Source organism: Anser anser (genome assembly GCF_964211835.1).
Source record: "Anser anser genome assembly, chromosome: 11".
Taxonomy (NCBI): Eukaryota; Metazoa; Chordata; class Aves; order Anseriformes; family Anatidae; genus Anser; species Anser anser.
The window spans coordinates 11797666-11823298 of record NC_139732.1 but is presented as its reverse complement, the minus strand read 5'-3'; the positions used below and the strand labels follow the sequence as shown (position 1 = coordinate 11823298).

The window sequence follows — 25633 nt, the reverse complement described above, 5'->3', positions numbered from 1 at the left end:
CCCCCGGGCAGGGCTGGCAGGGGCCGGGGCAGGAGGAGAGCCCAGCACCCAGCCTGTGCCTCCTGCTCTGTGACATCCCACAGTCTCGCTGCAGGGCTGCAGCCCCGAGAAGCACCCAACAGGAGCCCTGTGGCCCTGCAACCACCCTCAGAGGCCGGCACCCAAGGGTGCGGCGTGCCATCCGAGTAACGGGAAGCGCGAGAGCAGCTGTTTCCCACCTCCCGGCATTAGCGCCGGCTGCCCCGTCCAGCTCCATCCCACACCGCCCCGCTCGGGAGCCCTCCGCAGCGGTTTCCTTACCATCTTCCTGGCCTCCTTTATCCCCCCTCACTTCCAAAAGCGGCGTTTTTTCTCTTTTTCCTCCATGTGTGCGACGGGGCGTCTCCTCTCCCCTCCGACGTGAACTACCGAAGCACTTTGAGTCCCGGACTGTAATCCAAGCCCTCGCCGCCCCCAGCACAGCTCCAACTAATCTAACTCATGACACTACCGAGCAGGGGACCTCGAAGGTTTCTCTGACAGCCAACCCCAGCGCTCGGCGGTGGAGGGACATAACGCAGGGTGCCGCGCTCCCCAGCCCCGCCGGGACCTCAGGGACACGGGCAGAGCCAGCGGATGCTCGCGGGCTGCTCCTTACGGCATCGCCGCTCCCCGCGTCCTTCACCGCGCCCGGACCTGCTCAGCGAGGATGCTCCGTGGCAGGGAGATGCTTTCGCCCCGGCAGGTCTGAGAAGCTGCTGGAGGAGAACAAGCCCACCGCAGACATCCCAAGCAGATCTCCAGCGTCGTGGGGAGGTTTCCAGCAAAAATGACCCCCCCCTCCTCTTGGCTTTGCTTTTCTCCAAGTTCAGGGAAGTTTTTTCCGCTCTGCGAGATCTCAGGGCAAAAATGCTGAGAAATAGCAAAGAGCACCGAGAAATACTGTTTTTGTAACTTCTGGAAGGAAAACAAGAGAGGCAGTGACCGCTTCAGGCAGCGGCAACAAACTGCATTGGTATCAGGCGAGATGCGGAGACCTCGCCCCCTCCCAAAGGAGGAAGTAATTTAACATGGCAAGTTTCTCCACCCCTCCATTAATTGTTTAAGATGGCCAGGGGCCAAAATACTGCCCGGGAGCGGGGAAGGTCACCGTGCAGGCAGGCAACAGCCTCCAGAAGTGACAACGGGAAAGGGCAGAACCACCGAGGTGGGGAGGGAGGGAGGGAGAGGCAGGTGCCGCTGGGCACCCCGGGGTCTGCTGGCGTGCAGCGGGAGGTGACACCCGGGAGAAGCCCTGGGGAGGTGGCCAGGGGCTGGCTGCACGACTTGGGACCGCGTTGCCTCGGCAGGGACCGGCCTCCAGCCAGGAGGCCGCGGTGCTGGCACCCTCCTCGTGATGGTCACACAAAGCAGCCCATGCCAAGAGGAAGGGTGGCTCGGGCAGGACGTGAGGACACAGCAGGAGGGAAGATGTCCCCTGCAGGGACAGGATCCATAGGCTGGGCAGGAGCAACTGCTGCTGGGCACCTCTGCTGCAGGGGAGCCGGCGTGCGCTGCTCCAGCCAGGGACAGCTGCAGATACTCCTCTCTCAGGGAGGACAGCAAACAGTTGGCCCTAAAACCCCTTGGACATGATGGCCTCGTGGCATGTTTTCAGACAAACAATGGGTTCGAGCAGTCCTGAGCTGACAGGTCAATGCCACCAGCCCTTTGATGTGCTGCTGCACTTGTACGGGCAGCAAGGATGGATGATCGTCCCTGCAGGAGCGCAGCTTGCTTTCCTTCAGCAAAAAGAGACGTCCTCCTAGACGGGATGTGACACTGACAGCGGATCAGGGCACAGCAGCTGCATCACTGTTTGCACTTATCTTTTATACACTCCTTGCTTGCAGATCCTTCCCCACGGCCTTTGACAGCCTTCTCCCTGCAGCAGTTCCCCAGCACAGCCATGACGACCTCCAGCCCACGTCAGGTGAGATCAGAGCAGAGGGTATTGCAGCTACCTAGCTGTTGTCATCCCCAACATCCAAAAAGGAATTCGTGATCTTGTCTGCGTGTGCAGAAGAGAGTCTTTCTTTCCCTGTCAAATTTACAACACAAGGGCGAGGAACCTGGCACACTTCCCTAGCAAAGCCTCCGAGCACAGATTTGTCTGCACAAGGCTACGTTTGCAAAGCAGCTTTGCCCTTCATTTATTCCCCAAAACGTATCTCACAGCCCAAAGATGTAGCTACACCTTTGTGACATCCTCCTGCAGGTGCTGGCAGTCTCCCCAAGGGCTGTCCCTGTTCTGAGAAGGGCAGCACAGAGAGCGATGTCCCCCCGCTGCGCACGTGGCACGCGGCTGGCTGACAAACCTCCTGCTAGCAGAGGCGCTGAGCTGTCTCTGCTGGAGTCGCAGCCCCTGCCGCAAAGTCAAAGGAGGCAGAAGAGCTCCATCACACCTCTCACGACCAGATGTTTTATGGAGATGCCCTTGCTGCTCCTTCAGCTGCAGCATGACGTGCAGGATTCCCTTCAGGAGGCCAGGAGTGACCCGACCTTCAGAAACAGAGACACGTGCTTCCCTTGGAGCACGACCAGGGCAGACCCAGGTGGGGCATGGAGCAGAGAGCCTGCTCACACGCCACTGCTGAACTGGCTGGGTGTCCTGCTCCCAGACCTCTGGCAGCAGCGCCAGGAGAGCAGCTTTCAGCTCTCCTCACCCCTTTGGGAGCTTGCACAGGGCTAAGAGCACAAGGTTGTCTTCTCCTCTAGCTCCAAGTTAGCTGCAGGGTGAGATGTTATCAAGCCACCTAATTCCAGCTCTCTGAGAGCCAGAAAAAGAAGGATGGTACCTTTGGGGGGCTGGTGTAGGAGTTTTCAGCATCCCCATAAACACAGATGAGGAGGGCACCATGTAAGCACACAGACAGCCCCGGTCTGGTTTCCATCACGTTTTTCACCTCCGTGACCAGGGACAGAGCCAGGTGCAGCCACTTGCTCCCCAGGTGCTACTCATGCTGGGCAATCATTAGCACACGGTTTTTGAAGTGCACCAGATGTCTCAGTCATAGACGTGACAACCAAAAGCCCTCCACGAGCTCCCAAGCCAACACCGCACAGGGCAACACAGGAAATACGATGGCTGTAGGTATTCCTGTACACGAACGGAGAGGGAAGGGGCTGTCTAATACGAGTAAATCTCAGACCCAGCCTTGCACCTCCTCCCTCTCCTACACCATGCTCAGAGCTCAGGAGCATCTTCCCCCAGCCGGGGCTCCCAGACCGAAGAGCTGAGCTCACCTCGCCCCATCGCAGCCGGAGGCGGTGACGTGATTTCCTGTGCCATGGCGCAGCACTACGGGGAACATCGCGGCGCTGTTTACTCATGGCTGGATCCTAATATAGATTTTTCTTTTTTTTTTTTTTTTAACTGCAAAGTGGCCTTTCCCTCGTCTGCTGCATTGTAGATCTGTTTCCTACACCAGCACATGGCAGACAGCTGCAGCCAGCACTCCAGTGGGTGTTAAACAGCCCCTCTCGGCTGCGGCTGACAACAATGCCGCGCTTGTTCCCGACACAGTCTCGCACTGTCTCCTCGCAGGAGCAGCTCCTCACTCTTGCGCGAGCCCTGCGGTTTCCTTGGGTTGAGTTTTAATTGCTGAAGCCGGTGCAAAAGGCTGCTGTCAGCCGGGAAGGGGCAAGGCAGGGGCCACGGCAGATGAAAGCAGCACACAAGGAGAGCTCCTGGCACCGGGGCGCGTGCCCAGAGCGTTGGCTTTGCTGGCCAAGCAGACCCAGGTCCTTTGCATGGACCGACGGACAATTTTACCCCGGGGGGACCATTTTGCTAGCTCATGTGGCAGCAGATGAGTTCTGCTCCCTGCTTCCCCTTTGCTGGGCCTGGGTCCTGGAGCTGCAGAGCTTCTCAAGTGCCTGCTGAAGCAGCATCGTGGTCAAGAACCCCGTGTGAGCTGGGAGAGCGCAGGCAGGGGCCTCTGGCTTTGAGTCCTCGCTAGCAGAGCTCTGCTTATTTTCAGTTGTGCAAAGCAGGAAAAGCTCAGTACGTTTACCAAGAGGACTCAGCTGTGCTGGAAGAGGCACAGGAGGGAGATGTTTTGGATGCCGGATAAGGCCATCTTCTGACCTAGGGGAAGTTGTGCAATAGGCACGCTAGCTAGACGATTTCCCTACAGCAGCGCACAGCAAACCCCCCCCCCCGATGCACTCCACCTTAGCTTAACCTGATCAGCAGTGTCATCCTCACACAGCACAGGGAACCTCCCATGTCCTTGGGGGCTTCCAGGGGCAAGGAGAGCCCAGGAGCAGGCGGTGGCAGCGCAGAACCCACAGATGACTCCAAATCCACTTCCAGGCATCTGCTCATCGCTGGACCAGGGCTCCCTCCCAGCTATGCAGATGTCCCACAGATTAAGCTGTGCCCTCCAAGTACAGCTTCGTTACGTTACGATCCCACCAAGCTACCCACTGTGAACCCCATCAGCCTGCAGGGACATGGGAAGCCACCAGGAAGCAGCACCAGGCCCCACTTGGCACAAGCAGCTGCCCTAAGACCAGTGATGGATGTTTGCTTGAAACAGGTTTAACCAAAGGAAAACAAGTGGTGCTGCGAGCAGCCCTCTGCACCACCACCAGCATTTCAGGAGAGAGCTACTCCTGTCCCCATTAGGAACACAAGAGTGGGTGTTACGTGGTTTAGCAATGTTTAAACCTTTATTTCAGTTCACAAGCAAAGCAGGCCTTGGCTTCACAAAAGCACCTCTTGGTTTAACTAATTAATTTGATAATCCTCTATTTGCAATCCTCAAGAGACATTCAGCTTTGAAAGCAAGTAATTACCTCTAAGCGGCAACCTCTTTGTGAGGCCCAGCCTGATCAGGGAAAAAAAATGTCTTAAGCCAGAAATATAATCGTGGTGTGATTTCCCAGAAGGTCTGGATGAGAGACTACATAACAACAGCTGGTCACGCTCACAATCTGAAGACACAGGAGCCACTCAATTACCAGGTCTCCAGCTTACACTTCAAGATGTTGCTCTGCGCAAACCTGGTGTGCAGGCAACCACCGGGAAGCTTTACAGGAGACGTTTTATAGGTACAGAAGTCAGGAATGTCCCACTTAACATTCTCAAATAGCCACATATGCCACAGTGGAGAAAAAATATTTTTTAAAAAGTCACATATCTAGCTTTCCGTAGCACGCATGCAACCCTGCAAGCACAACTGCAGCATGCAGCCCCACGGGAAGGTGATCCAAGCAGGGAAAGCCAGCCTCAAAACCTCTCTGCAGGAGCATGAAGGCACACCTAGATGACACACAGCACCTTCCCCAGACAAGCCAGTTGCACTCAGGAGATGTGGAGCTGATCTAATGCCTGCCCCAGGCATCCCCAAGTGCCTGGGGTCTGCACGCAGCCCAGCGCGAGCGTCAGTCACTGCCAGAGCCCAGAGGGTGGAACAGTTCAGCTGGAAGGGACCTGCAAGTCGAGTCCAACATCCTGACTGCTTCAGGGCTAACCAAAGGGAAAACATTACTGAGGGCATTGTCCAAACGTCTCTTGAACACTGACAGGCATGGGGCAGCAATCGTCTCGCTAGGAAGCCTCCGCCAGTGTTTGATCACCCTCATGGTAAAGACCACCGTCACCAAGTCCTCACCCAACACACTTATCATACAGCTAAGACGGTCGTTTCATGTTGAGCAGCTCTGGGCTTCTTTAACTTTCTCTTTAGGCTCTGCAAAAGTGCACCCTCCTCCTGCTACGGACATACAGCTGGGCATGCCACAGACAGGAGCTGCTCCTGCTGCAGGATGCTCACGCAGAGCAGGATTGCTTCAGCCACATTTGAAGGTGTAAGCCTTGCAAGGTGACCGTGCTGCATGCTTCTCTGGAGTTAACACCTCTACAGCTCCAAGCCTGTCCCTGTGGCTCTGCACCTGAGACCCCAGAGAACCCTGCATCCAGCTATCTCCTAACCCAGCAGGTTTCTCCTCTTGCTGATTCCGCAGCCCAAGAGTATGCCAAATCCCACTGGTTGGGGCAGGACACTGACCCTGGAACCTGCTGGATTTGGTGAGGATGAGGCATCCTCCAGAGACTTTTCCTAGCATAGAAGTCATGAGCACACCCAATGCAGGTAGGTGCAGGGCTTAGCAGCAGCTGGCCTGAGAAGACCCCAGCCCCCCGGGTGGCCTGGAATGGGACACAAAACCTCTGTGCACCCAGACCCAGCTAGGAGAGCTGAAATCCTGGAAGAACTGCTTGTTTGTCTCCATGGAGCTGGGGTACTGCCTCCCTTTCCTGAGGACAAAATGCTTAGAAGTCCAGCTGTGGCTTCTGGATGGCTGCTTCAAAACTCACCACCATCTCTGGTTAGATAAGGGCAGACTGGCTGTCTCTGAAGAGCAGCCTAAAACTGATCCATCTCTCTCCAGATGCCACGTACTTAATGGCATGAAACAGTCATCTGTTTACCTCCCCGTGCTAACCAACCCTGCTGGCAGTGGTGCTGCATGCTGTTTAATCGCAACAGCACATGTTTACTGCACTCTGAGACAACATGCTCACCTCCAAGCTAGACGTGCCCATAGGCACCTCCACCCTTCCTGCTCCAACCTGGCTGCCACCTCAAGCCCCTGCCCCACAGACGTGGATCACGGGATCTCACGGCTTCTTTAAACCCCGTCACAGGTGCCAGGGCCTGATCCTCTTTCCAGGTCTGCCTAACAGGGTGAGGGTTGGAAGGATGGCCCCAGCATGACTCCGTGCCATCAGAAGACCTGCCAGCTCATATCACTGCTCTGTGCCCAGCTCACATGAGCACCCAGCACCCAGATACCCCCCTAGCCTCTGCCAGGAGAGGCAGATACAGTCCCCACAGAGGTGCTGAGCAACAACAGAAACACAGGCAAACACAGGACACGTTTCTAGGCCGGGCACCTGTCCCTTCTCATCCCAAAAGTGACCCAAATGCAACCATGCCTAGCTAGGAGGGAGGGCTTCTAACCACCAGGCTCCAGCAAGGAGGGACCCACCAACGAGCACTGCCCACCTTAGCTTGAGCACTCAGTGGGGCCAGCACCCAGGTCCTACCCACTACTCCAGCAGCACAGGACCACAGCACCTCCATCAGCCTGCTCGTGGAGCTCTGGCCCCAGGATTACCGTCCTTACGGGGTGAACACCCTGCCAAACCCCCAGCCAGCCCCTAGCCCCTCACAAACCCCACACTTACAGCCAACGCTTGCAGAGCAGCCTGCGCCCAGCAGATCCCAGCAGATCCTGCAAACCATTCTCCCATGGCAGATCCTCTCTGGAGAGAAGGAAAGCTCTCACCTGCCCACAGTCTGCTCCGCCAGAGCAGGCAGGCAGAGAAGCAGCTGGGTTAGATCTGCACTCACCGGGGCAGAGCAACAGCCCCGAGGTGCAGCTCCAGCTGTGGGCATGTAATCAGCGCTTTACGGAGCCACATGGGCGTTCCCTGGGACCAGCTCTTATTTTGCCTGCACGCAGCTGGGCTGAGTGCTGCCCACTAAACTTGGGTGAGTTCCACTCTTGGTCCTCCAGGTGCTTCCCAAGTGTTTTGAACCCCACCGGTATTTCTAGCGGGGGAATGGCAGCCTGGTAAGACATGGCCTTCTTCCAGCCTTGCCAGCTGGTAGTGAAGGAGAAGAATCCTCTTCCTCCATCTCTGTCTCAACTGAGCAGCTCCACAAGGCTTCAGGCTGAATTTGAAGCCACTTAGCAGCAGGCAAACAGCGGGCTGGGGTCAGCGTCCTCTCCCCAGGGGAGATGGGAGCCACCTCTGCTGGCTGAAGCTCCAGAGCCGAGAAGGTGACGGGGAGCACCTTGTGGTCTCTGGGCACCACCTGCTTGACAGGGATAGGGCTGCTCTGGGATGCACGTAGCTGGCAAGTAGAGGAGCAAAGCTTGGGGAATGCCAGCGAAGGGAAAAAATGCAACAGGGCAGGGACCCAGAGCAGGTGGGACGTGGGGCATGGGGGGTTCATGGAGGACATTGTGTGGTGGGTCCTACACCAGAGGCCCCTTATTCCCCACCTGTGTCTGAGGGAGAGGACCCTGCACTGGGAATGAGCAGGCATCAGGGCTAGAGAACACTACTGAATTAGTAAATAAACCTAGAGAGCATCACTCAATTAGTAAATAAGCCTTGAGACAAGTGAAGGGAGAGGACTCGTGTGTCTCCCTCCCCTCCTTGCCATCGGTCTCTCCCACTTTCCTCTCATTCACCCTTCTTCCATCAGTGCTGCCGTTCCCCAACGAGAACTCTGCTCCCACACCAAGGCAGGGCACGGCCAGCACCGGAGCAGGCACGGGAGGGGACCGGGAGGCACCAGCACCGACTGGGCAAAGCGAGCACCTCAAAGAACAGCCGTCCCACACACCCTCCGCAACCCCCCGAGAGCCTGTAAAGCCACAGGGGCCTGGGCCAGGATGGCCCAATCCTCCCCTCACACTCCATACAGGATTCCATATAGATACACGTTTATTCCCCCCCTAAAACTGCTCTCCCTGCAGAAGAACAGTTCCCCGCCCCCCCCCCTCCTTCCACTCCCCCTCAGCGGCGCCGCCATCTTGTCCCCGGCTGCCCCCGGCGCGGGCGGGCCGGAGCCCCGGGCTCTCGAGGCGGGCGGCGGCCGGGGCCAGGCCGCGGTGCGGGGCGACACCTGCCGGCCGTGCCGGGGCCGGGGCCGGGGCCGGGGCCGGGACCCGGGCCCATTCCCTTCGGCCCCCGGCCTGGAGCACCCCGGGGAGCGCCGGCCCCTCTCCCGCCTCCCCCCCGCTGCACCCGGGCTGCATTGAGGCTGCCTACGCCTCCCTGCTGGCGCGCTGCGGCGGCGGCTCGCCCACAGGGCTGTGCACAGAGGCAGCCTGATTAGGCTGGTGGGTGTTAATTATAATCCCAATTAAATGGCCCAGACGGAGGCAGCCAAGCTGACCTAGGGCCTAGGGCTCCGTGCGGGGCAGTCTCTTGGAAAGCAGCGCAGCCAGGGGCCCATCTATAATTAAATGATGAACGGTAACTAGTCTATTAGCCGCTGACCTTGTGCGTGGCAGAGGAAGGTGCCTGTCCCTCCTGCCGGCACCTCGTGCGTGAGGTCTCTGCTTCCTTCTGCTGCAAGGCTTTGGTGCGAATAAACAGGCGGGTCGGTGGGGCAGGTCGGCCTGGGCGCTCTGCCCTCCACCCTGGCTCCTGGCCGGGATTTGGCACCCCGCAGGTCCCCCATTTCTGGCCAGGTACAGCAGTGGGAGTAGCGCCTCAGAGGGTTTCTGCCACGTGGGGGTTTGGGGCGGTTTAGTCACCTTTGGTAAAGTGGAGCTGGATTTGTAGACAAATCCAAGCTCAGTGAGGTAGCTGTTCGACTTTCTTTGCTCTTTATTGCACACTGTAATTTCCTGTTTGCTTCAAAAGCTATTTTTGCTAAGGAGAAAAAAAAAAAATCAAACATTTATAACAATTCTGTCTGTTCCTTAGCAGAAGAAAACAAAGATCAGAGCGAGCCTTTCAGAGGTCACCAGCTAATTCTGTTATTTAGCCAACATGCCTTCCTCAGACAATGCAACCCTCCTGCAGCAGGCCGGCTAATCTGCTTACTCAGCCGGTCCTTTCAGTCCAGGAAAACAAAAGCTCGTGTTCCTTGAGTGGTCAGCTCCCGGGAGCCAGCCCCCACATCACAGCATGCGAAAACATAGCGCATTCTGAGCCTGGATATTTGCTTTCTTCTTTTTTTCCCCACCTTTCTGGGGGTACCTTTCCAAAGCTTTTGCTAGCTTTCTCCGTAAGCAGGAGAGACCCACTGAAAATATCTACGTATGCATGCACGTATGCAGTAGGCGAGAAGGAATATCCTGACCCCGCGAGCTGTGGGGGTCCAAAAAGGCAGGCAGGACCACAAGTGTCCAGGAGAAATGCGGAGGGGGTGACCTCTGCACAGTGCTGTTTGCCGGAGCATGCCTAGCGGAGGTTTTTCAGGGCACCGCGTGGGCAGCTCTGAGCCCTGTGCTCACCAGGCTGCCTGTGAGAGTTTCAGAGCAGCAAAACTGCCAGAGACCCACTCACAGCCAGGCATGCACAGCCCAGAAGCCAGCCCCCCTTCCAAGCTAGCCAGGGAGCAAAAGCAAAGCTCTAACAGGCTCTTTGCCTTCAACAGCGAGGGCTCCAGGGGGATGAAGCTCACTTACAGGCAGTGACAGCACAAACAGAGCAGACCTGTCTGCAGAACCATGTTTCTAACAGGATCCCACTGCAAGAGGAAGGGCACCCTGGCCTTCCCAAGCCCTTCTTCATGGCCCATCTCCCAAGCCCTGCCCACAGGCTCGGGACTACCTGTGGGCTGCTGCCGCCTCCCCAGAGCATCCTCAGCTCCCTCCCTCTCCAGCTAACCCAATGCAGGTTTCATTTATTTACCTTCAGGGCAGCCTGGCTGTGTGGCACTGGATGCCAGGAGAAAGTGAGGTAAGAGGAGCCTTTGCGGCTTCTTCAGGGATCTTTGCCTTCTCTGCAGCTGTGAGGAATAGCTCTGTGGGGTAGCTCACAACTGTAGGATCCTGGTTACTCGTGAAACCAAAGCCCCCACGTGTCGGCATCCATCCTGGCTGTTTTTCAAGAGTCCCCAGGAGCAGCAGCCTGGCCACGCAGTCCTCCCAGGCAGGGAGTCCCCCAGTCCTGTCTGTTCCTCCAGGCAAAAGCAGAGAAATCTGAACCACGAAGAAGGGTGTGGATCACCCCACCCAGCTCCTGCTGGCTTGAAGATCCCACTGATCTCGCCTGTCCTCAGCCTGTCCACACTGCAGCTCGCTCCCCCACAGACCTGGGATGCGGGCACAGCCTCCTGACCAGCCCAGCGGGTGACAGAGCCACTTGAGAGGGAAGCTTGCTGCCCGCAGACGGCAAAGAGACACGGGCGAGCCGAGGAGCTGGCCCGACACGCGCCGGAGGGGTGCAGCGCGAAGCACAAAGGCAGCAGCTCTCCCGTCCTGGCCGCTCTGCCCTGGAACGCAGCATGGGAACCACTGCCCAGCACAAATCTGTTCCTCATTATCCTCCCTGGCTGCTGACTGATGCCGGCTCAGTCACCAACAACGCGCCTTGCGGCCCCGGATGGCTCACGTCCATCAGCTGAGAGACTGCACGCGGCAGACTGGGGCCGGGACTCACATCCACCCCTCTGGAGGTAATTCAGGAGTGACAATGAAGAGTTGCCTTCAACAGGCTTCCAGGAATGTCAGAGAGCAGGGATGGCTACAGGGGAAAGGGGATGCCATGGCGGCACTCGAGCAGCAGGATGCCCTGGGCCTCATCACTGATAGTGCTGGTGGCCGCCGGGTGGTGGTGAGTTGCCACGGTGCTGTCCCCCTTCGGGTCATTCCCAGGTTTGGGCGCCGGGAGCTTGGTAGATCTACATGGTGAGAGATCTGACACTGAAGCCTGTCTGGTGTAGGTCCTTGGGTGGACATGGGAAGCTCAAAAGGACTGGGATGAGCTCCTCATGGAGGGGTAGCTTCTCCTTCACACCCTTTTCCCCTCCTAAACTGGCCTCCAAGCAGCGAGGATCTGCAGGGTCATGCTGGACCTGCTGCTTGGCCTGAAGAGCAGATGGTGTTAGGAGGTGGTGGCCATGCAACCCTCTGGCCAGGAGGCAGACATGGGATAGGACATGCAGATAGCTTGTCCCAAACAGGCAAAGGGAAAGTCGGCCCCTTGCAGCTGCAAGGGCATTCAGCTGTAGGGATATCAGCAGGATTTAGTGCCAAGAAATCCTGCAGAGCAGAGGCAGCAGCCGGGGATCCTGTGCTACAAATTGCATGTCCCAGCACCTGGTAGAAACCAATTTTGTGAGCTTTAGAACAAAAGAAACCTCTTCATCATCCCCATCAATGTCTCACAACACAGGTCAGGAACACAGGACACAGGTCATCACAGCACCTGGGCCTGTCCTGGCTACTCAGCTGGCCAGAAGGCTGGGAGCTGGATGCCTGGACACATGGACAGGAACCGAAAATAGCAATGAGTGGGCTGATGTGTCTCCAAAATGTGTGTGCCTAGGTATGATCAGACTGAACACCTCTCCTGAATTCTCTGTTTGCCTTCCTGCTGTTCTCACGTTTTCATGGCCAAAGCCTCTGCCACGATTTGTGCTTGCTGGAAAGCCAAGGGCAAAGTGGGAGGGGAGAAGCTGGACACCCATTCAGCTGCTTCCCGCCATCATGAAAACATCACACCAGGAGTCAGAAGTGCTCCGGAGATGGAGCAGAATGAAGAAGCACGCGAGGTGGTGTGAGTCAACAGCACCCTTGCTGCAATGGAGAACGTGAAGTTGGCAGCTCAAGGAAAGCTTATTCCCCTCGATTTGGTACCTGTGAGACACAGCTGGATGCTAGTCTGTATGTAAAACTTGCCTGATGCTTCAACACACATTGTGCGACAGCAAGGCTGTGATTGTGAGATGACTGCACAAAGCTGCTGCTCAGCTGACTTGGGAGATGGCCACTGCCAGCCCATCACCCACAGCCTGGCTCTTCCATCCCGCTGGGGCCCCGTTACCAGCGCTGCCTTCCATCCTCTGCTGACTTCACAAGTACCACGGAGAAACTGGAGGAGCCGCGCACTGGAGAAAGTAAATCACTGTGGAAAAAATGTGCAGATCTAATGGCAGAGCAAGGAGAAGCCTGTGTGCAAAATGGGCTGCAATAGTCAGACAGCTCCAGGATGGGGTTGCTTATAATAACAGTCGGAGGGCTGTGTGTTCTGGGTTACAGTCTGACAGGCAGCTAATTTGTTGTGCCTTACTCTGTCCTGGAGAAGCAGAGGTTTGGGCACATGTGCTCGTGGTTTGGCCTGGTTCTCGTGTTTTTCCACTGAAGCGCTTTGGTATTTTTAGGCTGGAAGAGATGGATCTGTGCTGCGCTGGGAGGTGCAGAGCAGCCCTGTGCAGGCAGGAGAGGGAAATACAGAGATTGGAGCATGAGAGCAAATACTGACGAAACCCCGTGGGTGCAGTAGGAGCCACCACCCCTGGAAGGCAACCGAGTGGCCACAGCGTGGCTGGGGTTGAAGGTGGAAAGAGAGGGCTCCGAGCTCACGGGCTGCTGGCCTTTGCCTTGGATGTGCAGCCAGCAGATGGAGGGAAGACGGAAGCCAGCACATGCAGCAACCCGGCAGCTCGGGCTGGGCTGGAGGAAAGGGTTCTCAGCGCTGCATGTGAGGCACTGATCCAAGCTTGAGGGGTTCCTGAGACCCAGAATACCCTGAAAAGGGAAGCCAGCTGGGCATACTGAATCTGCGAGGTGAGCTGGAAGGGCAGAGAGCACAGGGATGTGGTGATGAGAACCCACCCAGGAGCTGCAGGAGGCGAGATGTGCAGAGGTTCCCAGACAGCAGTGAGTCCAGACCATGGCACCTGCTCCAACTCTGATTTATTGAACATTACAAAATACTCTGCATATATTTTCACATTAAAACAATATTCTTGCAAATAAGATATTAAGTGTCGAGTCGTTTGTGGTGCCCATTGGCTACATAAAACACTGACCCAGCTAGAGATTTAGTATGGCCCAATATCAGAAATCAAATCTGGAATAAGGCATACAAGAAATGCAAAACTATATAAAATCCTTTTAAAAACCTCATGCTCCAGCTGGTAGGACAGGTACTGAGCAGAATGGCCTTCGCTGAGCCTTGCTAGCAGTACCTGAGCTACACCATCGTGCCCGCCCTACGTTGGGCTCATTCACCCAGTGCATCTAAACATCCCCTTGACACCTGCTGTCTCAACACCCCCAGGTAGATGATCACGCAGTTGTTTGCTTGCTTTTGGCTTTTAACAGCCCAAAGCAGCATTCGGCCCGAAGAGGAGCATCCCCAACCCTCCCACATTGCCTGGACCGTGTGGTCTCCTGCGCCCGGCTGCCCCGCTGAGCTCCGGGCAGTTCTCGGGGAGCGATTCTTGTCCCTCGGGGTCACAGCAGGAAAGGATCGCTGCATGGGCCGCCCGATCCCACCTCCCTCTCAGGAGGGACCCGGGGTGGCTGGGAGGCAGGTGGTGGGGACAGACCTTTGAAGATGCACTCAGCTTTCGCCCATCTCCCCAGCTCCCGACCTACATTCACACCCGCTGCTCACCCCCTCGTGCTGTGACCAGCCCCAGGCAACTGGAGGGACTGGGATGCAGGCAGGATGAACACCAAGGATGCTGTGCAGGGCCACTGCCTCCCCACAAAGCCAGAAAGCTGAACACGGCAGCTACGGGGAGCACATCCAGACAAGAGGTGTGAGGCTGGCACAGCCGGCTGGGTGCTATAATAGTTCCTGTGCGTACGCAGCCTGGCTCCCGGTGGAGCCAAACCCCAGGAGCGCTGCTCCTAGTCCTGAGAAAGTCATGGCTTTGCCTCCACGGTGCCTCCAAAGCCCAGGGGAGACACAGCTGCCCTGGAAAGGAGTCGGTCTCTGGTCTCCCAGCTGAGGTCCGTGCATGCTCTGAGCAATCGGCCGCTCGGTGCTGGGTGTGGGTGGGCTGTTGTGCACCAGCCTCCTACACAGAGCCAGGCTCAGGCGCTCGCACCCACGAGCAGCCCCCCCAGCCAGGACCCCCACACCTCCAGGTGGCACAGCCGCAACGGCGTCAAGTCCAGCTGGGATCCCACCTCTGGGAGGAACATCTCTGGCCTCCCAGCACTGCGAAGATGCGAGAGGAAGACCAGAGAGGTTTGGGGGTCTGTGCCTCCCTGGGAGGATGAGGCCGGTACCTGCTACGGCAGCATCGAGCCCATTTCTCTACCATCAGGAGGTGAGTGCAGCTCCAGGAGCACTGGGCTCTCCGGCCGCTCCTGGAGTTGGAGGAGACACACACAAGCTTGACGAAGCGAGACGGCAGAGCGGTTGGCAGGTCACAGCCTGCCTCCAGCCCCTGCCCCGTCGGTGGCGCGGCTCAGATGTGGCTGGCTCTGCTGAACATGAGCCGCCGGGGCTCGGCGGGGGGCAGCGCCCTGCCCTGCTCCTCCGCGGCCATCAAAGGCTGCAGCTCCTGCTGCTCCACGCCATCCGGGCTGCTGTCGCTCAGCGACCTGCCGCTCTTAGAGACGTGGCTGGGGAACTGGAAGCAGGAGATCTGCTCCGGCATCGCCTGGCTCGCCGACTGGGGCTGCTCCTCCAGCACGGGGCAGGCGAATCGCCTGTGCTGCGGTCCCGTCTCGATGCCCGGTGGGGAGGCGATGCTCTCCAGGGAGGAGATGCTTTGGTTCCACGCTTTCTGCATATCCACTGGCACGATTTTGGTGGTCTCCGAGGAGACGTAAACAGCCAGGTCAGCCTGGTCTCCTTTCCACGGCAGCTCCTTCTCTGCCAAGGTGGGCGATGGCGGGATGATGCAGGGGCTGGGGCAGACATCCAGGCTGCCTGGGGACACAGAAGGAAGGACAGAGGGGGATATTGCATGGCTCCTGCCCTCTCCCCGAGCCCTGCAAGCAATGACTGCCACCAAACGAGAGCCTTCGCAGCTGGCCCAGGGATGCAAGAGCCACCAAGGAGGCTCTGCTGTGCCTCCAGGGCCACAGAGAAGAGCAATTCTCCTAGCCATGCTCCACTGACTTTTGCACAGCCCACCGGTTTTGCACAGCCCAAGTCAGCTTTGCTCTGCAGGTGGAGGAAGGACGAGCTAGCCAAGCAGCTGCCCTGCTGGGTGCGGGAGTGCCGGTGCCTACCAGGGGTGGCCTTTCCCTGCAGGACCTCATCGGTAGCTCGAGCGATGAACACGATCCCTTCGTCGTCCTCTCTCTCCGTCTCCGAGCTATCGCTCTCCTCCTCCTCGGAGCTGACCATCACCAGCACAGGAGCTGCAGCCAGACAGGGGGGTGCATGGGGACCAGGCACCCTGCAAACCGACCCCCTGCACCCATGGGAGAAGGACCCGCTGCCAGCACAACCCCGGTGCTGCCGTGCCTCCGAGCTGGCAGTGGGCAGTCACAGCGTGCTGCTGCCATCCCACCCCAACGGGACCCCCTGCAGGACCCGGGGGCCTTGCCTGCCACCAGCCTTACCTGCCTCCTGCCAGGGGACACTTCTGTGCGTCCTCCCGTTGGGTGCGTCGCTGGTCAGAGAGATGTCCTTCTGCAGAGCGAGAGGGACCTGGCTGGGACCTGCCCTGTGCAAACCCCAGCAGTGTCCCCACGTGGCCCTGAGCATGCTTGGAAAAGAAGCTTTCAGCTCCTCCAGGGCTCGGGACCACATGGGGCAGCTCTGGCGTGATGGGGACACGGGGACATGCAGCACCCACGCAGGTCCCATGCCTGCTGGGCACCCACGCAGGATGGAGGTGAGGTGCTGGGGGGGGACTCCCCACTCTCCCCGTGGGCTCTGGAGATGCCGAAGCCCTGCAGCACCTCATCCACCCCCAGCAGGACCTCTCTGTCCGCAGCCTCAAGGAGGCCAAACCTCACAGCTAGTAGGGGAGCAGCAGTTTGGGGACCACTTGCCTTCTTCCTGCCCTTTTCCTTCATCCTGGCTTTGCTCTTGAAGGAGCAGATGTTGTGCTTGGTGGACTTGAAGGTCTCCAGGCGCCTCTTCATGTTCTGCCGGAAGATTTCTTTATCTTGGCGCTCTTGTTTATCTGGAGAGATGAAGTGACGGCTGTAGCTGGCCTTGTACTGGCCGAGGGAGAGGCAAAGAGACACAGGATGAGCAGCTGGCCCCACGCAGCATCCTCCATCCCCGCTCCTGCTGCGGGCGCCGTGGCCGGGGAACGCTCACCCGCCTGCGGGGCTTGTAGAGGCTCCCTCGCAGCACGTGGTGCATCGCGGCGTCCTCCTTGTCCCGCCGGCTCCGCACCGTGTCGATCACCTGCAGGTCCAGGCACGCGCCGCTCCCGCTCTCCCTCCTAGGGCAGACGGAGCGTCCCGATGGATCGGGCCCTCTCCGGTGAATGGGGCGGCTGCAGGGGTCCTGCGAGCGCTGCCCGGGGGCTGGGGCTCGGAGGGGTGCTCGTACTCACAGCAGGTTTGTGACCGACGACTCCGACATGGACGTGCGGCTGGGCATGGAGGGCAGCGCCAGCTTGGCGGCCGACAGCACGTGGCCACCCTGGGGGGTGACAGAGACGGGCTGGGGGAGTGCCCACCGCCACGGGCAGCCCGCGGGGACCGCCACGCCGACAGCCCCCTGCCCAGCTCCTGCCGCGTGCCCCTACCTGGTCCACGAAGCTGATGGCATCGCGGATGTTCAGCTTGTAGTAAACATCCCAGATCTCGTCCCGCAGCCTGTAGGCAGATTTCCTCATCAGGAGCTGGCTCAGGTACTTCTTGTCAAACTGCTCCCACCTGGAACGAGATGGAGACACGGGCGAGTGAGCACCCACAGGGGGGAGATGGGGTCGATAGCCAGGGGACTTCTGCCCATGCAAGGCCAAGAGTGTCCAAAGCGTGGTGAGAGCAGGCTGGGCATGCAGGAGCTGGCTGTGCCCAGGGACACACAGGCAGGGGAGGGTAGGAGGGGACAGGACACGCTGCCACTTTGTCCCTGGGCCAAGGGGAAGCCAGAGACCAGCTGGGAGCAGGGCAGGAGCTGGTGCAGCTGCCCAGCTGGAGCTTCCCCTCCAGGAAGCAGGCTCTCTGCATCCTTTTCCTGTTGTGACGCTGCACATAAACACTAACAGGGTTTAACAGTTCCCTCCTCAGTGTCCTCCATCCATGGGGAGGCGCAGTACCACTGTGGCCACCACGGTCCCGCAGCAGCTCTGGCACGGACAAGCAATGCCAGCTCCTGCAGCAGCCAGGCTGCCCTGGCCACATCTGCCTGACTTCTGCCCGGGACATTTTTGGAGCATCAGTCTGCTGCGCAAAAGCAGCACCATTGCCAGACTGTCCCCTTCCAGATGGACAGACAGACACCTTCCTGGTCCTGCTGCCCACCCACAGCAGGGCTGTCCTCCCGGGGTGTCCACCCCATCCACCTGATGGCCAGCGGAGCAAGACACTCACTTGTCCCGCCAGTAATGGTAGCCATGGTGTCCCACGATGTCCTCCACCGCCGCCAGGATGTGGTCAAAGGCCTTGAGGGAGGAGAATAGGGTGAGAGTGGTGTGGAAGGACCCAGGGCTGAGCACACCCAGCCAAACCGAGGCCACACATCGCTCTCGCCCTGTCCGGGCAGTGCGGGGAGCACCTACGTGCTCGTGCAGCTCCTCGTTCAGCGTGGGCTTGTGGTGGTCACTGCGCTTCACCTTCAGCCACGTCACCAGGGGCTTGATGGTGAGGCCCTGGAACGGCAGGAGAGGGCAAGGGAAAGACTGGGAGGGCGAGAGGGTGCACGGCTGGGGCACGGGAGCAGAAGCAGCATGAAGTGACCAGGGACAGTGGCTGCGACAGCTGCGTGCACCGCAACCAACCCGACCTGCTGTGCTTTGCACCTGGCTAATGACCACCCTGGGGACCTGAAACCTGGAGGCTGTGTCCCACAACGTGCCCCTCCAGAGCCCCAGCCCCAGGCTCACATCCATCCATCCACGGTCCGGCTCCCCGCAGGCAGGGTGCCCATCCTCACCTGCACGATGACCGTGAAGAACACCACCACGATGGTCGTTGCCACAAAGTAGTCCTTGGCTTTCACCTTGTCCCTGTCCAGCAGGATGACCAGGGCGAAGGCAACGGCTCCACGGAGGCCACCGTATGACATGACCACCTGGTCGATCCTGTCCAGGGGGATGAGGCGGAAGCGGTTGAGCACGTAGGTCTGGAGAACAACACCTGGGGAAGAAGCAGGACATGAGCCTGGGACACAGGCAGAGCCCTGCCCGCTCCTGGAGTGGGGGCAAAGCCACCACTCTTTGGGATGAAAAGGGCTGGCCCAGCAGGACATACTGACCCACAGCTCTGAAGAGCAGGATAAATAACAGGGTGCCCAGCACCAGCGCCGTGTCCCAGGCCCACTTGGAGGTGTCCACAGCCGACATGCCCAGAAACATGAAGATGATGGTCTCTGAGCTGCTGGCCAGCGTCTTCATGGTGTACTTGACCGTGGTGCGGGACTTCTGGGAGATGTTGGCTTCCACATACTTCTTGCAGCAGATCCCACAGAAGGTGACTCTGCAGAGGGACAGAAGGGGCTGTCACGACCCCATGGTGGGATGAGGAGTGGGTCTGCTCGCTGCTCAGCACCACAGCCTTCTTCTCCCGGCCCCCTGGTACTCACGCCAGGATGGCGGAGAGCGAGACCATCTCAGCAGCCAGGTACGCGACGTAGGCCAGGAGGAAGACGAAGAGCGGCTCGATGATGCGCACGCGCTTGGTGAACCGCGTGATCAGGGCCAGGAGGAAGGCGAAGAGCAGCCCCACGGCCGTGCCCCCCAGGCTCACCAGGAAGAAGGAGGCTGGGAGGAAGAGGCTGGATCGCACCCCTGGGGCAGGCCGCAAGGAGCCAGCCCGTGCCCCACGGCCTCGCCAGGCCCCGCGCTCCCACCTGCGTCCCCACCAGAGCATCCCCTGAGGACGGCCCACTCCGGATGATGGCTGGGACGGGCTCAGTGCCGGCCCACGGTATGACAGCGCCCGTGCTCGTCCCCGTGCCTCCATGCCAGAGGAAGAGGTGGAGGGGCTGGTGGGGCTCATACTCACCTACCCCCTTCACATAGTCTGTGGCGTGGATGTGCGCCGGGCCCAGCTCCACGAAAGAGTTGAAGACCTTGTACAGCACCTGCAGGGAACGCGAGGTCCTTTGGGGATGGCAGGGGGCCACCCTACCATGAGAGGGGCAGCACGGGTGGGCCCTGCAGGAGGTGTCACCCCAGTCACGCTGGGGACACAGCTCATCTCGGCAGGCACACACTTCCCCAAGGCCAGGAGTGGAGGGACCTGGCAACATGGGGCTGCCCCCAGCCTGGGGATGTCACCCGCATCCTCTGCCCAGCCTGGGGGACTCCAGTGGGCAGGGACATCTTTCACTACACCAGGTTGCACAAAGCCACGTCCAACCCGACACTGAACCCCTCCAGGGATGGGGCACCCACAGCTCCGCTGGGCAGCCTGTGCCGGTGCCTGGCCACCCTCGTCATCTTCAGGATGTTGGGGTCCCCCTAGCTCCAACTCACCACGGTGACGGCGTCGTTCAGGAGGGACTCGCCGAACACGATGATGAAGAGGGTCTCGTTCACATGGACCTCTTCAAAAACGGCCAGCACTGCCACCGGGTCCACAGCCGAGATGAGACTGCCGAAGAGCAGGAAATCCATCAGCCCGGCTTCGACGCCTGGATCTGCTGGGACAGACAGATCGAGATGAGGCAGAGCATCCTCCCCAGAGCCCCTCTCAGTGGAGAAGGTAAGGGACAGGCCAGTCCCCCGTCCGCTCCCAGTGCCTTGTCTGCCTCCCTGAGCTCTGAGGCCTCCCCGAGGGGCTGTGGGGCTTGGCTCATGAGGGGATCGGGGCCTGGCCATCCCCTTTGATGGTTCCTCCAGGCTCAGAAGGGCTCAGAGGATGGCCCAGGCCAGCCAGGGCCAGCAGCTCCACCCGAGGACAAGGAACACGGCAGTGAGCCAGCAAAGCTAGCCAAGGTCGGCGACAAAAATAGCAAAGACATGAGTCAGCCCAGCTCTGAGCAGGTCCCGTTCGTCCTCCACGCTGGCTGGTCCCACCAGAACATCGCTCCCAAGTCCTGGGATCCATGCCAGGGCCAGGCAACGGGCTGTAAATTCAGTGTGCCTTGCATCCTCCCACCCGACTTTTGGGGATGTGGCCCACGCCGGGCAGCCCTCAGCACCCACCCATGAGCCCGGCCTGGTGCAGCCCCCAGAGCGCGGTGCCGGTGGTGAAGGAGTTCCAGAGCGTGCCCACCACCGCGTAGGTGAGGATGGCGCCGATGTTGTCGAAGAACAGCCGGCTTGGCATAAAGTAGCCCGAGTCGAGGACGATGGGGGGCAGGAGGAAAAGGAAGAACATGTTGGGCTCCAGCTGGTACTTGGCTTTCTTGGCCACGGCCAACACGATGCCCCCCAGGCCCAGCCCCAGCAGGATGAGGAGGCAGCTCTCCGGGACGATGGACGTCACCTTCCTGGACAGGTGGAAAACTAAAAGGAAAGGAAGAATGCGAGCATCAGCCAAAGGGGCACACGGACAGAGCATCCTGGACCCACCAGCTCCACAAAAGGGTTGGCTGATGCATGAGGGACCCTAGGGTGGGGAAACGGAGCACCTAAGGACACTTCATGGCCACGTGTGAACAGAAGACCTTCTAGTTAGCTGGCCACAGGAAACTCCCAGGTCAATATTGCAGGTCCCTCAACCCGCACCCCCCCGCCCCGGCTCCCAAGTCACTGCCAAACAAGCCAAGCAGCTGTGTGTCTTGCTTTTTTGGCCTCTGGTATCTGTGCTTAAAGGAGAACAGCATCACTGAGCATGCTCACGGTGTCGCAAGCAGCGCTGGCTGCTGCTCAGGCGAGGCATCCTGGTCACAGGGACACGTTACCCCTCTCAGAGACGGGGCTGCTCAGCCCTGGTGACGGGGTGACCTTGTTTGCAGCCGTCTGAGCACACAAGCGGAGCAGCACGCAAACCCCTGCAGCCTCCCTGCCAGAGCACCGGCTAACCTGCCTGCATGCAAAAACGAGGCGCGTGAGAGCTGCGCCGTCAGAGCTGCTTCCAGTAATCAGCTTATTCCATCTGAGGTTCAGAGCAGACTTTAAACTGCCATGAAATGGGAAGTGTTTTTTGGAGCAAGCAGATCACGCCTTCGTATTCATATATCAGCTCCGCAGCGATGAGCCTGACGGCAGGCACAACCAGCGGGATGTCACTCCAGCCAGCACAGGGGACCTGCCCCACAGGGCATCCTTATCCCCATGGGGGTCCTGGGTAAACCCAAATCGTTCCAGCTTCTCGGCGACCCCAGGGCCAGCCCCCCCACCCCTGCATATCTCTCCTCCCTAGCACAGGGTGCTGCATTCTGTACGTCGAGGGTCGCAGAGGTTTTCTGCCTCACCATTGAGCTTGTGCAGGCAGCACTGCCACCAGCTCTGGTGTCCCGGTGCTGTAGCACAACTTGGCTGTCAGATGAGAAAACCTCCTGTGGAGTGGGCTCCTCCCGGCACTTCTGGAGCCACCTCTCAGCACCTTGTCCTCAGGCACCCAGCAGGTACAAGGGACATCAGAGCCCCCAAAGCATCACTCAGCTGCACGCCCAGCCTTGCTGCCACCCCAGAACCGAGTCCCTGAAGCTCTTTGGCTGGCTGAGAGGTGCGCGTGGCTTGTGCCAAGTCACCCACCAGAAGGACAGCTGTGGCGTGGTCCCACACCAACCCTACAACACTCGGCTTCTCCTCTCCTTGGGAATGCCCATGGACGGACCATAGGTTTACCTAGCCCAGGGTCTTGTCTCTAGTGGTGTAAACCTAAAGGAGCTCAGCTTCCATGTCTCTACTGCTTGTGCCTTCTGCTCTGAATGCCTCCCAGTCCTGCTCCATCCTGCCTGGGACCAGTCCCGGTGTCCCTGAGATGTGGACACCCTGAGCACCGAGGTCAGGGCCTCCTGATGCTCCTTACTCCTTTCCTAACACTTCCCAGTGAATTTGCATTCCTTCATTGCAGCCGGGCCCTGAATTAGATGAGATAATTCAACATCCGAGATCTACTTCCTAAGCAGAAACAACAGCTCAGAGCCCACCGCCAGCCATGCAGGACGAGGGGCATGGAAATGCTGGGGGCTTCACAGCATTGCCCTGAACAAACCTGCCTGCACAGCCAGGGCATGGAAACGCTGGAGGCTTCATTCGCTCTGCACGCTGCCGCCCTCACAAGCGAATCCCAGCACACGAGCTCCTCTGCAGCACGGGCGCAGCGAGCGGGGACGGGTGGCAGGAGCTCTAATTTTACACCCGCTAGTCAAGAATTTCAGCATTAACGTTCCCACAGCAACGGTAACTTAGCCACATGTGAATTAACTTCGGAGCCATAATCCGCGCTGCTGGAGAAATCCACGGCACGGGATGTGCCAGCGGGAGGACTCGGGGACAAGCCCTGCTCCATCCCTGCAGCGCCTGGGGTGCCAGAGGGGACAGAGGGGAAACAAGCAAGAGATGCTCGTGCTGGAAGCACTGGGGCCAGGGGACCACGTGCTGCAAGGAGAGGAGGTGGTGACCTGCAGGAATGCTGCTGGGTGGAAAAATGCCCGTTCGCTGCCAGCCCTTAGGGGCCCAGCAACACCTTCCATGGGTGCAGAGCGGTTTGGGGACGACGCTCATCATTTCCTCCTTTCGCTCTTTCCCCACAGCAAACAGAGCAAGAGAGGCTGCAAAGCCCGGATGACGCCTCGCTGTGCAGGAAGGCAACACCCAAAGCGGTTTTCTCCGCCCCGGGCATTTGCTCTCTGCTGGCTCGGGGCACCCCAGCATCGTGACGGTTTCCAAGAACAAGAGCCTCCAGTGTCACTTCCCCACCACACGGAGCCGGGGCCGCTTCCTCCCCTGCAGTCACAGGGCTGTGAGCTGGCAGCCCAGCGCCGCAGTGGCTCTTCCGCACCAGCCCGTGCCCAGCACCTGGCACCCAGGGGACCCTCGTCCCCACATCCCCCACCTCCCCCAGCACCCACCAAGGCACTCTGGGGACAGCAGGTGCCACCTCGGGGGGGCTGGTGGCCCTCCTTGCTCCAGGCTAGGAGCATGGGGGGGATGTGGCAGCCTGGAGCTGTGGGACACCTGGCTGGTGTGTCACCACGGCCACCAAGCAGGGTATGGCAGTGCCCACCGAGGCTGCATGTGGGGTGGCAGCGGCTCGGCTCACGGCATGGGGAGGGGAAGGTGTCAAGGGAAGCCCAAAGAGAGCTTGTTTTCAGATGTCTGAAAATGAGAAGTGGAGCGAGGACTGCTTTCTCTGCTCTTCTGCAGGAGAGGCGCGCTCGGCAGCTGGAGGTGGCACAGCCGCCGGCAGAGGGTTGTATTTTTAAGCTCATGGCGTGCCTTAATTTATCCCTTGCGGAGCTTTAGCTCTTCTCTGCAAGAAGGCCGCAGGAAGAGAGGAGCGCGAGGTCGAAACCCATGGTTTTGGCGATGCTGGGGGCAGGCACAGGCCGGCTGGCAGTGACAGCTATGGTCTGCCCTGTGCCCTGGGAGCTCCCACTGGTGCCCAGCTGCCCGGAGACCTCCATGCCCAGCTCCCAGCCCACATTTCCTCCCGATGCTGGAGCCGACACCAGACCCAGAGCGTGCCCACTCCCTGTGCCCGCTCCTGCAGCCGTGCCCCAAGGAGGACACCCGTGCCCAAGGTCACCAGTTTGCCCCTTGAGCCCATTCTGCGCCCACCAAGCCCGCGTGGCTCGGGTGTGACCCAGCGCCACCAAACCCATCCCGGTGCTGGGGACATGGCCTCGCTCCCAGCCCCGCCGGCAGCCTCCGAGCCCCACCGCGTCTCCTGGCCGGTGGCTCCCCGTTGCCGTGAGACCCGCTCCGTCCCCCATCATCGCACCCTCCGCAGGCCGCCACCGTGCCCCGTGCCACGGCAGGGTGATGAGCATCACCCCCGGCCCCGGTGCCACCCACGACCACCCCCGCTCGCCCCGGGGCTGGGACCCCCCGGAGCCGCCTCCCTCGGCGCGCAGCCGGTGAGCGGGGCTCGGGGCCCCGGGGCCGGGACTCACCGATCTTGGCCAGGCTGGCCACCAGGATCCAGGCGGCCACCAGGCACGGCACCTGCACCTCCTGCCACTGCCACCGCAGCAGCTCGGCCCCCGCCGGGGGAGCGGCGGGGCCGGGGGAGGCCGCGGGGCCGGCCGGGGGATGCATGGCCCCGGCGCTCCGCCGCTCCGCCGCGCTGCCGGCCCCGCCGCGACGTCACCGGCAACGGCGGGGGACAGAGCCCGGCCCCCCCGCCGCCCTCGGGACCGCCCAGCCCCGCCCCGGTGCCGCCCCCCCCCCCCGCCCCGGTTCCCCCCTCGCACCCCTCGGTGCCCCCGCTCTGCCCGAGTGCCCCCAGCCGGTCCCCTCCTGCGGCACCCCCGATGGATTCCGGGGCTCGGGGAGCAGCCTGGGGGCACCGAGCTGGGGGTCCCTGGGGGCACCAGGGCCACCAGGAGCCAGCACGGCCACCGCGTGCGTCGGGCAGAGGGGTGCCGGTGCCCCTGCCCCTCCGCACACCCGGCTGGGTGCTGGGCCCAGCACCGGGCAACCCGAGACAGGGTGGACGTGGGCATCCCAGGGAGCCCAGGGAAGGGGCGCAAGGTGCTGGAGGGCCCGGAGCCGGCCTGCAATTAGGGAGGGGAGGCCGGGAGCTGGGCCCCTCAGCTGGGGCACAGCAGCCGGGGGTCTCCATCCGTGGCTGCGTGCGGGCGAGGGGCAGCGGGCACCAAGTGGAGCACGGGAGGTTCCCCCCGTACATCAGGAAGTGTTTCTGCCCATGGCTGAGCGCAGGCACAGGTCACCCAGAGGGGCTGCGGGGTCTCCGTCATCAGAGGTCTCCAAACCCACCTGGGCTTGGTGCTGGGCACCGGCGCTGGGTGGCCCTGCTGGAGCAGGGTGGCACCGGGTGACACCAGGAGGTCCCTGCCCACCCCAGCCCCTCGTGCACCAGCCGTGCCTCCTCCGTCTGGCCCAGCGCAAGCGGCAGCAGCTGCAGGAGGCTGCAGCAAGCAGCCTGCTGCTGCCACCCTCCTGCCAGCAGC

At 60.2% G+C, this 25633-nt stretch overlaps 2 protein-coding genes across 5 annotated transcripts in view; both read right to left on the bottom strand.

Moving 5' to 3' along the window:
- Positions 1 to 7422, bottom strand: part of PLEKHG4 (pleckstrin homology and RhoGEF domain containing G4) — a 94243-nt gene extending 86821 nt beyond the window's left edge. Inside the window, exon 1 of one of the 3 annotated variants that reach the window (XM_083851944.1) lies at positions 7217 to 7422. In XM_083851944.1, the coding sequence (XP_083708070.1) occupies positions 7217 to 7282 (66 nt within the window). In that variant the 5' untranslated portion in view covers positions 7283 to 7422. Of the gene's footprint in view, positions 1 to 300; positions 1072 to 7216 lie in introns of those variants that run through there. The other 2 variants (XM_083851947.1, XM_083851942.1) reach the window with 2 other exon arrangements.
- Positions 7423 to 13402: 5980 nt separating this feature from the next.
- SLC9A5 (solute carrier family 9 member A5) lies at positions 13403 to 24815 on the bottom strand. 2 transcript variants are annotated; one of them, XR_014589137.1, is made up of 16 exons: positions 24614 to 24815; positions 20751 to 21053; positions 20079 to 20242; positions 19606 to 19684; positions 19184 to 19361; positions 18857 to 19077; positions 18536 to 18738; positions 18162 to 18251; positions 17974 to 18044; positions 17184 to 17313; positions 16989 to 17077; positions 16748 to 16874; positions 16474 to 16644; positions 16039 to 16142; positions 15703 to 15834; positions 13403 to 15397 (listed from the first exon to the last, which is right to left on the bottom strand). XR_014589137.1 is itself a non-coding variant. In XM_083851966.1 (16 exons), exons 1-16 carry the CDS (start codon positions 24756 to 24758, stop codon positions 14931 to 14933), a joined length of 2640 nt encoding a protein of 879 aa, XP_083708092.1. In that variant the 5' UTR covers positions 24759 to 24814; the 3' UTR covers positions 13403 to 14930. The 2 variants fall into 2 exon arrangements, 1 of the variants encoding a protein (XP_083708092.1); XM_083851966.1 differs by having other exon boundaries at positions 16039 to 16108; positions 24614 to 24814.
- Positions 24816 to 25633: the final 818 nt, after the last annotated feature.